The following is a 13545-nucleotide window of genomic DNA, read 5'->3' on the forward strand; positions in this document are numbered from 1 at the left end:
GGCCTTCGGGTCGCCCTTGCAAGAACTTGGGTTTGGGGGAAAACGGCAGGAAGCGGACGCGTCCAGTCCCCGCGGGCCCGGGGTCCCGGGCCAGGGCTCTCGGCTGTCTGGGCTGGCCCCAGCCCTCTTCCCGAAGGCCCTTTGCCTGGACACCGCCATCTGCCTGCCCAGGGCCACTGATGCTCCGGGCGTCCGGGACAGAGGCACGCCCTCGCCGGGCCCGCGGCCTCGGCTGCCTCCAGCCTTCCGCTTTTGTCCCCGGCGTGGGCTCGTCCCCTCGCTCCTTTCACGCTGGAAAACCCGAGACCCTGCCAGCACCCAACTGCATTTACCTTTAGTGGGTTTGGAGTCTCGGGAAGGAAATGTTTCTGTGTTTTTCCTTTAAAATCATTTTGAAGGAGCTCCGTTTCAAGTGTAAAGACCCCAAACGTCCGCTTTCTAACTCTCCACCTTGGCCAAGGGACGCCAAACTCTGCATCGTTCCCGCCTCCCAGCGTGCTGTGGCTCCCCAGCCCGGGGCCACCGTTTCCCTGGGTCCAGGGTCTGACGCTGCCCGCTTTGGAGGCGAGTTCGGGGCAATTGAAATCTTTTCGCCTGGACTCGAATGCATTTCCCTAAAGGCCGACTGAGGGCTCCTAGGGCCACCACCAAGAGCATCCCCAGGGACCCCTGGGCACGGGGATGGAGCACGACAGTGTGACGGAGGTCAAAGCGGGCTGACTTCTGGGGAAATAGCTGACTCGGGTAGGGCGCCCTCGGAAAGGTCAAAGGCACCTCTCGGGCTCAGGCCATTTGCCTAAAACCCGAAACCATGCCAGGGACTGCGGGTCGGCCCCTCCTGAGGTGTCGCGGGCGGCAGTCAAGTTCCCACTCCAAGTAAGAGAAGTTAGTTACAGCAACACACGCACCAAGTTTAGCTTTCAAAGGCAGCACCGCGGGCGCTACTCAGCTAAGAGTTCCAGGTATAAATCCCGAGTTCGAAGCCCGGCAATGGTGATGATAACAACGAAAGCTTTTGCTCTTGTCCTCTAGATCGGGACGCCGGGCATTGGGCTTCCCGAACCTGCGCGCGCTGTCACTGCGCTGCGCGGCTCAGTCCTGAAACCAGAAACAAACAGAAAACCGCTGGCCCCTCCTTACTGAGTAACTAAAATGAATGGAGAGCAGGCGGCATGGGGCTCCACCGAGGGGTACCGGGAACCCCTTAGTCTAAAGGGCTCTTTCCGGAGCTTACGGAGTCCAGTGACACCGTGTACGAAATGAGGAATTCCTTTCCTCCAAGAGCGCTCATTTCAACGACATTGCAGAATTTTCCTTACTTTGCCCCTCTGAGAGAGAAAGGAAAGGAAACACTACCATGTCCATTTCTAATGCTCCCCTGGCATAATAGTGAAAATTACTTTTGTCATAATACAAAATAAAAAATACAACGAAGGGATATGTTGGGTGGATGCTGTATGACAGATTCTTCCAAATTTGTTTTAAGGGCGGGCGGGCGGAGGAGGATTGAGAAAGGCTCACGACAAGAATGGAATGGAAGTTTCCACAGTGAATTTAAAAAGTATTTGGCTACTTGGAAGAAAAAAGAAAAATAACAATTTCACTGGAAAACAATGACAGTTCATTGACATTTTTCTTCTACAGCTTTAGGTAAATAACTATCGGTGGTCTCAGAAAATATCTAAATATTTTACGTTTTTGATCTTCAAAACCCTCTTGATGAAATATGCATAGAAATGGGATTAGAATCTCAACAATTCTCTTAAATCAAAGTTACCCTTAATTTATAATGTGATATGTCCAAAATTACATTTTAAAAAACGTAATATTTCGAAAAGAATTATTTCTATAAAAAGAATTATTTCTATTTTAAATGACCATTTAAGTTTTTAAAAATTAGATAATGTGTTTTGCTATTGGTTCTGCACTTTATTACTGCAGTTAGTACTAATGTTACAGCGTGGAGAACAGTTTTGCTGAAGAGTAACATATATGTAAAAATAACCTGCTACACATACTGTCCAGTTTTGAACACTGGAATTTAATTAAACCTTTTTTTCTGTTTTCTCAGAAGTGGCTTTGAGATATTTCACTTTTGAAACCTAATTACTTTGGGGACGAAATTCCTTAGTTCTTCCACTACATCCTTCCTCCGTAGGAATGTTTCCATGGCATGCTGTGGTTAAAGTGTGATTATTTCACTTTAACTTCATAAATCAATTGTGCACCTCACAAGTAGCAAACTGAGAGACTTTTAAAATTAATATTTTTTTAATTTAGGCATCCCTTTGTAAACATTTTACCCTCATAAGTTTTTTGCATTACCACTAATATAACAAAGGTAATAAACTGGGTTACAACAGATAGAAGCCAAGCTCTATTTTTTTTTAGAGTTATATAGAGTCATTTAATAACAGCAGAATGCACCTGGTGGAAACACTGTAGAACTGAAGGTATCATTTAAGGTTTCATTGGAATATTTTATGTGGGATGACATCTACAATATGGAGAGCTGCTTTTAAGTATATTTGAATCAGCAAAAAGAGCCTTAATTATTTGGTTAAATTATATCAGAAGTTATACATAGAGACACATAGATATAAAATCATATATATGCATATATAAATATGCATATTTTATAAAAATATAATTTAGAATCTAATATACCATTAACATCTCTAGAAGGATTCATTCCGTGTATGCATTCTGAAGTAATAGAAAGTAGGAAAATAAAAATCATCACATGAATATACTGACAGCAAACACCAAATTTGCTGATAGTTGATGAATTTTCACTCTAATTGCAATAAATGCAAGTTTAAAAACTAAATTCCCTTCTCTTTCTCTCTCTCTCTCTTTTTTTTTTTTTTTTTTTTTTCTCATTGCTTCTTATACTTTTCAGCACTGAAGATTTTATATCATATTGTTCAAATATATCCAGCATATTTGGCACAAAAACAAAACAATAAATCATCAAATAAAAAATGAACTGTGACATATGCACATGGTTTTATGTGCCTTCAACCAGTGTTTGCCATTGCTAGCAAATACTGAATTTTTATGTCATAGAATCACCTCTTTTAAGCTCTATATGTGACACAAATGTAATTTATTTAATGATGATTAAAAATACTCATACATTTGGAAGGTGTAAAAATGAATGAGAATTCAAGGTAAAATTAAAACCAAACCCTAACTTAATGCAAAAGTTTTAAAAAATCTAATTTTAAAATATTTTAAAATAATTCAAAATATAGCAGAGGTTAAATGCAAGGAAAAAAATACGAATATACTTTGAAGTGATGAAAACAAACAATTTGAAATAGAAATTCCAAAAGAAGCAAGTTGGAAGTTAAACATTATGATCATTTATTTTCAATGATAGGGACATTTTAAAAATAGTCTCCCTTGTTTACTTTCCTTTCCACCCCTTTGCTAGAAGGGCAGATGGTTTTTGTTGAAACCTCTAATTCTTAATATAACAATTGATATCAATTAATATTGAAAATAATTATCTTATAATCATTCCCAAATATGAGTCACTTACTGTATACTGCTGCATGTACAGCTACAGGTAAACTCATTAAGCAAAGTCATATGAAGCTGTTTCTCTTTCCCTTGAATATCTGTGTATAATGTTGTGAATTTGAAATTACTCTGTCAGTCTTGCATATTGATAATGGTCAGCACTGAGTAACAAGGAGGAAATATTATTTTTTCAAAGCCTTAGGATTTGAGCATTTCAAAGACTGCAGACCTAAAGCTTTCAACTCCACTAGACAATATTAGTATAATATGGCTTAAAACATTTTAGAAATAAGAAAGGAGGTAATTATTTCAGATTTCTAGACGCCGTTTAAATAGGCAGGAGAACAAGATTTGCAGCTCCTTAGTCTTCTATTTTTGCCAAAGCAAAAAGAGCAACTAAAATAATATGGGGTTCTGAAGGACTACCCTATGAAGAAAGATTAAAGGAATTAAATATGTATAGTTTCAAAGGAGCATCCTAAAATAAAAATAAAAATAAAAAAAGAAATAAACGTGGTTTACAAGTACATAAAATGACTTTATGATAATTTTTTTAAAGAACAGGGTAGGGAAAGGATCATTTGCACTCATTATGAATGATAAGGTAAGAAATGAAAAATGTATCCTGAAGTTAGGTGAACTCAGTTTTAACAGGCATGGGTTGGGGGTGGCGGGATTCACAACAGTAAGATAGACCAGACAGCAGAGTTTATACTAAAGAGACCCACTGGAACCAAGAACCCTAGGAATTGTCTTGTGAGACCCCGAGAAGCTTTTCTGAGTCTGAGGCTGAGAAATTGGAGTCGCTGAGCAGGAAGGCAAGGGTTCATTTACACACCTAATATTTCAGTGATTTTGAGGGAAAAGCCAAGATTTTTTTTTTTTTTTCCTAGAAACAAAGGCAGAAGTGAGTGGATTTGGAAAGGTATGCATGTAGTCTGTTAAAAAACTTTCTTAGTTTGTTTTGTATCAGTAACCTTGAGAACACAGCAAACATGGTTAGACTGCAGGGAGAGGGGGCGGGGGGAAGGGGCAGGTGTGCAGGTGAGGTAGCACCTGTGGAGATTGGAAGGGATTTGCCCCAGGAGCTGTTAAAGGTGCTAGAATCTGAACTATAAGCAAGGAGAGGTCGTGTGTGTCCATGACAGTGAAAGCTGAATCTGGCTAGTTCATTCCAGTGCTCTCTCCTCCACCCCATCACTGAATGCTGTTAAATGCCAGGCAGTACCTAGTGTGCTTTTATATCCTTGCTTGATTTAATCCTTTCGACAACACCATTACCACGCCCATTTTGCAGATGAGGAACCTCATGCTTGGAGAGCTTAGGAAACTTGCCCAAGGTCACTTTGCTCTTGATCTAAACACACACACACGAACACACGCACACACGGACCCACATATGGGTCCACATGCATGGTAAGCTATGTTTCTTTTTTACCATCACTATGTGTTTCTATGGGTATACTATGAAGAGTTCCAAAATTTAACTCTGATCTCATCTTTTGCTTTTATCCTCCCCTGTGTCATGGTCTCCAGAAAATATCTCTGAAATTCTTCACCATGCAAATCTGAAATATTTAGGGGTCACATTCCAAAGTTATTTCTGGTCATCCACAGAGTTTGAGGAGCAGGTCAAGGTCCATTTGGCTGAGAGGCTTTTAAATTCTTAATAAAAATAAATGGATTACTAGTCTTTTCCTACCTCTACTCATTCAAAGTGGCAGCTTTAAGACTTTTCTAGATATGAAGTATTTGATTTTCCTGCCTTCAGCATTCCTCTAGTGCTTCTTATGTAACAGGTAGACTGCTAGGCTTGTTGGTGACAAAAGACAAATAGATGAGAGCAAAGGAGTGTCAGGACTGCTGATAAACACAGGTGTCCAGGGAGCTGGTGGGAGGGGACTCAGGAGGAAGAGGGGCCAGCACCACCTTGTGGGCTCAGGAAAGACTTCTTTTGTAGTAGAAATGATATTCAACTTGACTCTTGGAGGTTGGTAGATTTGTAGATGGTTCGGACAGATAGAGGAAGGGTGCAGTCAGATAAGGATGGGGTGAGGACAAGGTGCTCCAGGCAGAAGGAGCATCAGAAGCAAAGGTGTGAGTTTGTGAAACAGATCTGCGTGCCAGTTTCAGTATAGTTGGAGCAGAGATTTGAGGTCAGTTTGGGGGTGGCATGTGGCAGCTACAAATGACATGGACATGGACATAGAAAAGTCATAGGCAGTTTATACAACCTGAAGAAATTTGAACTTCAACCTGAGGGCAATGGGTTCTATCAAAGCATTGGAAACTGGGAAATAATATAATTAATACATATTTTAGAAAAATAAATCTGTCAAAGGTGGGTTGCTGAATTGGAGAGGGCAGAGATGGGGTGCAGGAGAGTTACTGCAGTGGTCAGACAAGGAATCATGAAGATCTGAATGAAGATGGAAGCAACGAAGATGGAAGGGGAGACTTAGGTGATGCAGTGGAGGAGTCTCCCCAATTTCTGGCCAGTAGCAGCAGTAGAGAAGACCAGGAAGAGGCTGGGTTTGGAGACAGACATCAGGATTCAGCTTAGCATGTACAGAACAGAATCAGAAGTGCTGGTGGAATACAGTCAGGAAGTCAGGGGAGTCAAGGAGCAGTCTCGTGTAGAAATATTGAATTGAGCATTCTTAGAATATCTGTGGTAGCTCAGACTGTCCAGAGAACGTGTCCAGTGAGAAGAGAGCATTAGCAGGGTCTGGAATCATCAGTGTTCCAGGGATGAGCAGAGAGGAGGGAATGAGCCAGGAGGCTGAGCCAGGAAGAGAAAGAGGAAAGAACAGGGTCTTTGAAACCAAAGGGAAATGGGAGCTTTGAGAGGAAAGCCATGTCCTGAAGGCCGAAGAGGGGACTGAAAAGATTACATTGGATTTGTCTATGGAGAGAGTCATGGTAACCTTCGCCAGAGAGATTCTGTGAAGCAGTAGCAGCAGAAACAGCAGAAAATGGGAAAGTGAATGGGATGTAAGGAAGCGGGGCAGGAGCTTGTTGGAAGAGAAAGGAAAACTGGTGGGTAGCAGGAGGAGGGAAAGAGCAATGTAGAGGTGTGTGCGCGTGTATGTGCGTGATGGAAGAAACGAGAAAATTAACATCCGTCATGTGCATTTTACTGAAGACCAGCCATTAGCTCCCACCTCAAACTAGCTCTTCCTCTTGTTTTCTCCATCGCACCATTATCCTTCCAGTTTCCAGACATGGATCCCCGGGTTTGTCTTTGACCTCATCCAATCTGTTGCCAACTTTTCTTTTTGGATTTTTGCTTGTTATAATTTATCCCCCTTTTCCATCCGTATTGACATCATCCTGGATCAAGTTCTCATGACCTCACACCAGATTTCTTTCAAAGATCTCCTAAAAAGTGGTTCCTGCTCATTTTATACAGTACTTCCAGATTAATCCCCTACACCACATTTCTGCCAGCTATGTTCTCCTACACATCTTGAATTCAGTGTAATCTCTTGAGCACATTCCTGCAGGATGAAGGGCCACCCTCCCTGTCTTCACTTGAAGGAGGGTCAGATCCCTCTGCCTCAGGGGAAATTCCCTCTCAAGGGCCAACCACACGCTTCACCATGGTCTCCATGTCTCCTTCATGACCCTTGAAGTATAATTGACAATGTGTTTTAGCTATTTGAATATATGCAGGGAGGGGTCGGTGAGAGGGAGGTGTGAAACCACCCCTTTCCTGGCTTCGGGTTTCTTTGTGGAGTGACATTGCTCAGCGTAAAACTCCTGGCCTCTTTCCATGCCCTCATTCATCCTCCACCATAAAATATTGAATTACCTGGTTTGTAGCTTTGGAAGCAGAAACCAGGTGTAGTAGACAGAATCCTAAAATGTACCTCCCAAATTTCTCACCCTAATTCCTGGGACTGTGAATATGATAAGATTCCATGCTCTGGTTATGTTACATTAACAACAAAAAGCGGGGCATGCGGATTTTTCATGTGTGGTTAAGGTAACTAATCGGTTGGCTTTGAGTAAAACAATAGGGAGATTTTCCTGGGGAGCCTAATCTAGTCACAGGAGACTGTTAAGAATGGAAAGTTTTCTCAGGCTGGGGCACAGGTGAAAGCAGAGGATTCCACTTGCCTGCCATTGTTGGCTGGAAGATGGAGGAAGCACGTGCAAGAATGGGTGAGCAGTTCCTAGATGCGGAGGGTGATCCCTGGCTGACACCCAGCAAAGAAACAAGGCTGCATGGAACTATATTCTGCCAACCACCTGCATGAGCTTGGAAGTGGATCTTTCCCTAAAGCTTCCAGGTAAGAGCTCTGCTTAGCCTGCCCTATGAGTTTTGGGCTTGTGATACCCGTAGCAGAGAATCCAGTTGAGCCCAGCTGGACCTCTGACCTACAAAAATGTGTAAGCTGCTAAATTTGATAAGTTGCTAGTTTGACAGCAATAGAAAACTGGTACACTGAGCATGCTCTTCACCTCCCCTGATTGTTTTGGGTAGACACTGCCTGTGTATTGGTTAGTCTCCCTATTTCTGGGGCTCTGTGGCAGGAAGCCACATACCTAAGCCATGTTCTCCAGAAGTTCTATAAGTGACAAAGCTGATGTTTTGGTCTCTGCTTGACTGCCTTATCTATCTCATGGTTGGTTCTGGATTATTGGGGAGCAGGGAAGTCTTTTATTAGCCCCCCTCAAAGCACACTATATAATCGTCTTCTGATTCACTCTCACCTCCACACAAACACATAACCACTGGATTTTGAACACCTTGCTCGTGAGGCTATGTTTTAGTGTTTTTAAATTCCCTAAGCAGTACTGCATAAGCTGAATGTGTATCCAGAGCCCCTGTGGGTCTCGTTGACCACAGATTCTGGTGCAGGAGGTCTGAGGAGGAGCCTGTGATTCTGCATTGCTAGTAAGTTCCTAGTGCTGCTGCTGCTCCTGCTGGCCTGGGGCCTACACCCAGAGTCAACAAGGCCCCGGTATACTGCCTGGTCTCCAGCAAAAATCTTGCCCAGCACACACTAGTCTGCAGTGTCTAAAAGGTTTCTGTGAATGCAAATTGATAGTAAAGCTATCTCTGATTGGACTTTTTAAGCTATTGTTATGGACTGAATGTTTGTGTCCCCCCAAATTCATGTTAACCCCTAATCCCCAATATGACAATATTAGGAGTGGGGCCTTTGGAGGTCATTAGGTTAAGATGAGGTTATGAGGGTGGGGTCCTTGTGATGGGATTAGTGTTTTTATAGAAGAGACCAGATCTCTTTCTCTCTCTCTTTTTCTGTCTCTCTCTCTTCCTGTCATGTGAGGATGTAGCAGGAAGGCAGCTGTCTGCAAGCCAGGAAGAGAGCCCTCACCAGAACCCAACCACATTGGCATCCTGATCTCAGACTCCCAGTCTTCAGAACTGCGAGAAATAGATGTCTGTTTCTTAAGCCACCCTGTCTGTGGTACTTTGTTACAGCAGCTGAGCAGACTGAAGCAACCACGATAGTAGAAGTTACCTTTTACCAGTATATCTTTTGTCAGGCCTCATACTGAGTGCTTTATGAGCATAATTCCTTTGACCCTGGAGCAGAGAGTGGTCCATAATCACTCCCTTCACTTTGCAGATAAAGAGACTAAGATTCAGTAATTGGCCCATTTGAAACCATGCAGTTTGCTTCTGGAGTGTCCAGTAGGAACCAGCAAGCTAAACCACCTTGCAAGATGGGTCATAGCATGATAATATTATCAGTCAAATTTCTTTATTGGATTTTGACAAGCTGCCTTTAAACCATGTGGATGTTCTTTCTTATTCTAGAGCAACATTGTCAAATAGAAATATAATGTGAGCCATATATGGAATTAAAAATTTTCCAGTAGCCACATTAAAAAGAGAAATGGGTGAAATTAATTTTAATAATGTTTTATTTAACCCAATCTATTCAAAATATTATCATTTGAACATGTAATCAATATACAAATTATTGAAATATTTTACGTTCTTTTTTTGTACTAAGTCTCCGAAATCCTGTGTGTCATTTATGTTGAAAATACATCTCGATTTAGTTGAATAGCAATTTTGCTACTTTTCCACTAGTGTTCAAGTGAGCCCTTTTTAAAATCTGCTATCTGGTGAAGACCATGAAATAATGCATTTTTCTTGACTCACTACAGCATCACTTGATTGACCCAAAGGCGGAAGAACACACATGCACAGCAACAACAACTGAATTGCAGAGGTCCACTAACCACTGTCCACAGCACTAATGCATTTTCACAGCCCCAGATGAGCCACAAGGTAATCTCATGCAGTGTTCGTTTCCACTCAACATTCACCAGCCACGATGGCTCAGCCTATAAAATAGTGCTTTGGCTTCTTTGAGCTCTGAAACAATATTACAAAAGCAGCTCTTGTCCCTTTCTTTTCCAGCAAAACTAGATTTCTATGAAATTCATCTGATGGATTCTTACATCTAACCAATACAGACTACAATTAGTTTCTATTTTCAATAGGCCATGATTTTAAAATGGTATTGCCAAGTGGTTAAAAAAAATACTCATTTCCAAATAGGAATTCCTATAAGCAGGTTTATTTTGAAATACAGCCTATAGATATTTTTTAAAAAGTCACTCAATATGTGAATTTGCTACCAATCTACCTACTGCTACCAGTACAGCAATAGTTTAATACAGTGAGGCAACTTTTGGTCTAAGTTATGAAGTCAATCTTCTCTTTCTTCCAGTCCTCAGAATAAATAACGAAGGAGAGGAAATATGGGGACAGGTCTGTAACAGAAACCACTAGCCCTACCTGCCTGAACCGGTTCTCAGGGACTTGGTCTAAGTTATGAAGTCAATCTTCTCTTTCTTCCAGTCCTCAGAATAAATAACGAAGGAGAGGAAGTATGGGGACAGGTCTGTAACAGAAACCACTAGCCCTACCTGCCTGAACCGGTTCTCAGGGACCACTGGGAACCCTTGGAGGTCTGAGTGTCTCTTTTGGACAAACATACCTGCTTTTAACCTTTAGCCCTGACTTGAATACAGAGGTCAAGGGCTGATGCATGGACCCTAAAATGGATATGGACTCTCCCCCATATTCTCTTTGGCTCCATTAGCCATAGGCAGAAGATATGTTTTTTTTGTTTTTGTTTTTTTTGTCTTTTTCATGACCAGTAAGGGGATCGCAACCCTTGGTGAGGTGTCACCCGCACCGCGCTCAGCCAGTGAGCACACCGGCCATTCCTATATAGGATCCGAACCCGCGGCAGGAGCATCGCTGCACTCCCAGCACCACACTCTCCCGAGTGCGCCATGGGGTCAGCCCAGAAGATATGTTTTAAGTGATAGACCAAGAAGCTTCTGAATGAAACCAGTATCTTCTTTGAGTGACATCCTTCAGCTAAATGGGAAAATACCCAAGTGTCAAGGAGCATCTTAAAATCAACTGCACTTGAGGAGCAAGAAGGTGAGTTTAGGGACTTTACTGTGGCTTTGAGTACTCTGATTGGGTAGTTTTATACCAATAAAGTTTTCTGATGAATAATAGAATTGGAGTCTATAAAACAACTGATACTTTTAGAGTCTGCTTGATTTTGTAGTCTGCTTCATTTTAGGCATTTTAGCTAATGTATTCAAAACTGTTTCCACCACAATGAATTAGAAACAAAACACATTGTTTCTAAGTTGAGCAGGAAAAAAAAAGAATAAATGTATGAATAAATAAACAGGGGTCCTCTTCCTCATTTCCCACATCATCCCACAGTGAACTCTCCTTCCCAAATGGAATAGTTTATTTTGGTTCCTTGTCTTTATAGGTTATCTTTTTTCTTTCATTGGGGGACTAATGAGATAGAAAGGTATGATGTTTTCCCCTTTATATAGCATTTGTGTTTAAAAATAACTGAATTCTTAAACTGCTAGACATAGGCAGGAAGGGTAGAGATTAACTGTAGACCAGTGTGATAAGAAGAGCCCAATGACCCTCTGTGAGCCAGTAGGCGGTGGATAAGATCCACGTTGAGTGTTAAATGTGGACGATGGTGGGAAACAGAAATGGTAAAAAATTCCCTAAATCTGGCTAAATATTAGATTTCTAAGGAGGCAACTCACTCTTGAACACTTGGAGTAAAGACATGAATATATATATGTGTATATACATATTATAAAGACAAATATATATATATATATATTATAAAAACATGAAAAAAAATATATAATATACATGGGCAAGTTAGTTACTTACCTTACCCTAGCTTCAGTTTCTCATCTGCAAAATGAGAGACTTGGACAAGGTAAGCTTTCCAACTCTATGAATGTGCCATTTGGAATTGTGGGAAATTGATCTGGCTCTGGTGCTGACCCAGGTCAGCATATGGCTGCAGCAAACTTAGATTTTGAGTAGGGAGGAAAAAGGAAGGAAATAGGGGAACACAGACTCAACTCAAGACAGTACATTTTAAGGACTTTACCATTTTACATAGGGTTCCTCTAATTTCACATAAGTATCACTTATTCTATCAAGCAGGTCTAAGGAGATACGATTTATAACAAACAAACAAAAACAGCTTTGAGATTCTGCACCTTCCTGGAAATAGAGAAATGCATTGCTGTTCTATAATTTGCACAAGACTTGAGATTACAGAGAAACACATAATTACTCAATTAAGGTTATCTATAATAACTTATTATGACAATTATTAAAAAATATTAAAATTCAGCATTTTCACTAATTCTGTTTCCTCCATGTCAACCCAACTAGAGAAGTGTCACTATGTATTGTCTTACAAAATAATAGCTTATAAAATAATATGGATGGAGAATATAGTCTAATTCCTTCAGAATAAAAGATTCTTTATTATTATTTTACAACTACTAGTACCTCAAATTGGTGCTTTTTAAATTGAAATAAAATTTTTTAAATTTATAATCTCATATAGACTGTAGAGAAATTCCCCACAAATATAGCAGAATTCCTTAGGAAGGGAATACAGAAACTTGCAACGGATATCAAATCACCCGTCTGTTTCAAACATAGAAAGTCAACTCAAGAACCAAGAGTACAGGCAATCTGTGAAGGAATCATGAGATGCCTATATTGATCAATTGAATGGCCAAGTGTTGGCCTAAGAGTGTTTCATAGGCACTTGGAAAGAAAGCAAATAGTTTCATATTAACTCTGCCCTCTCCAAATTTGGGAGACAGACTTTGATACGAAATAGTGGGCTGAGATTATCACTAGCCTGCTTTCTTATGTGGTCATGGAATTATCACACTCCACAAAAGCTTTAAAATTCCATGTTGTACTATAAAATAAAAAATAGCTGAAAAAAGCCAGCAACAATAGAAGTAATAATTATATTCTCTAACACCAATATTACATTTTCTTAATTCATAAAACTGCTAAGATATGCTTTGGAATGGTTACATATTTCACATATTATATTACATTATTAATATTATATAATTGATATTTAAGAAATAATTATATTTTTATAGATAATGCACCATGCACTGAAAGAGAACATTAAACATTTTTGTGGAGACTTTTAATGAAACATCATTGTCTATTTCTTTTTTTTTTTTTAAAAAAGATGACCGGTAAGGGGATCTCAACCCTTGGCTTGGTGTTGTCAGCACCACACTCTCCCGAGTGAGCCATGGGCCGGCCTAGTCTATTTCTTAATCAAACAATGGTTGTCAAATTTAAACTTTTTGATATGATTGTTTTAGACATGCTTAGAAAAACACTAAGATTTAAATTTATTTTCCAGAAAATGAAGCAAATTTTGCTACCTTGTTAGAATGAATAAATGGTGCTAATTCTATTGATTTCACCTCTTTTTGAAAGGTAGAGAGGAAGAGTAAAAAGAATTTTTGATAAAATTAAACAAAAACATATGAAATACATATATTACCTAACAGGCGATTTCCAATTTATATGTACATGTGCAATAAAAGCAATATACAGAGGTCATCCAAAATTACTAAAAATGATTAAGCATGCACACAACATGAAGAATTTCATCACATATTTTTACA

At 40.2% G+C, this 13545-nt stretch overlaps 1 protein-coding gene across 2 annotated transcripts in view; it reads right to left on the bottom strand.

Annotated features, from left to right (window-relative positions):
• The window catches only part of RUNX1 (runt-related transcription factor 1), a 254648-nt gene that overhangs the window by 96923 nt on the left and 144180 nt on the right, over positions 1 to 13545 (bottom strand). The window contains exon 2 of one of the 2 annotated variants that reach the window (XM_008568321.1): positions 2668 to 2706. The exons of the other annotated variant lie outside the window; for it this stretch is intronic. Within the exon in view, the coding sequence (XP_008566543.1) occupies positions 2668 to 2706 (39 nt within the window). The remainder of the gene's footprint in view (positions 1 to 2667; positions 2707 to 13545) is intronic. 2 annotated transcript variants of the gene reach the window in all.

Source organism: Galeopterus variegatus, unplaced genomic scaffold, assembly GCF_000696425.1.
Source record: "Galeopterus variegatus unplaced genomic scaffold, G_variegatus-3.0.2 Scaffold398, whole genome shotgun sequence".
Lineage (NCBI taxonomy): Eukaryota > Metazoa > Chordata > Mammalia > Dermoptera > Cynocephalidae > Galeopterus > Galeopterus variegatus.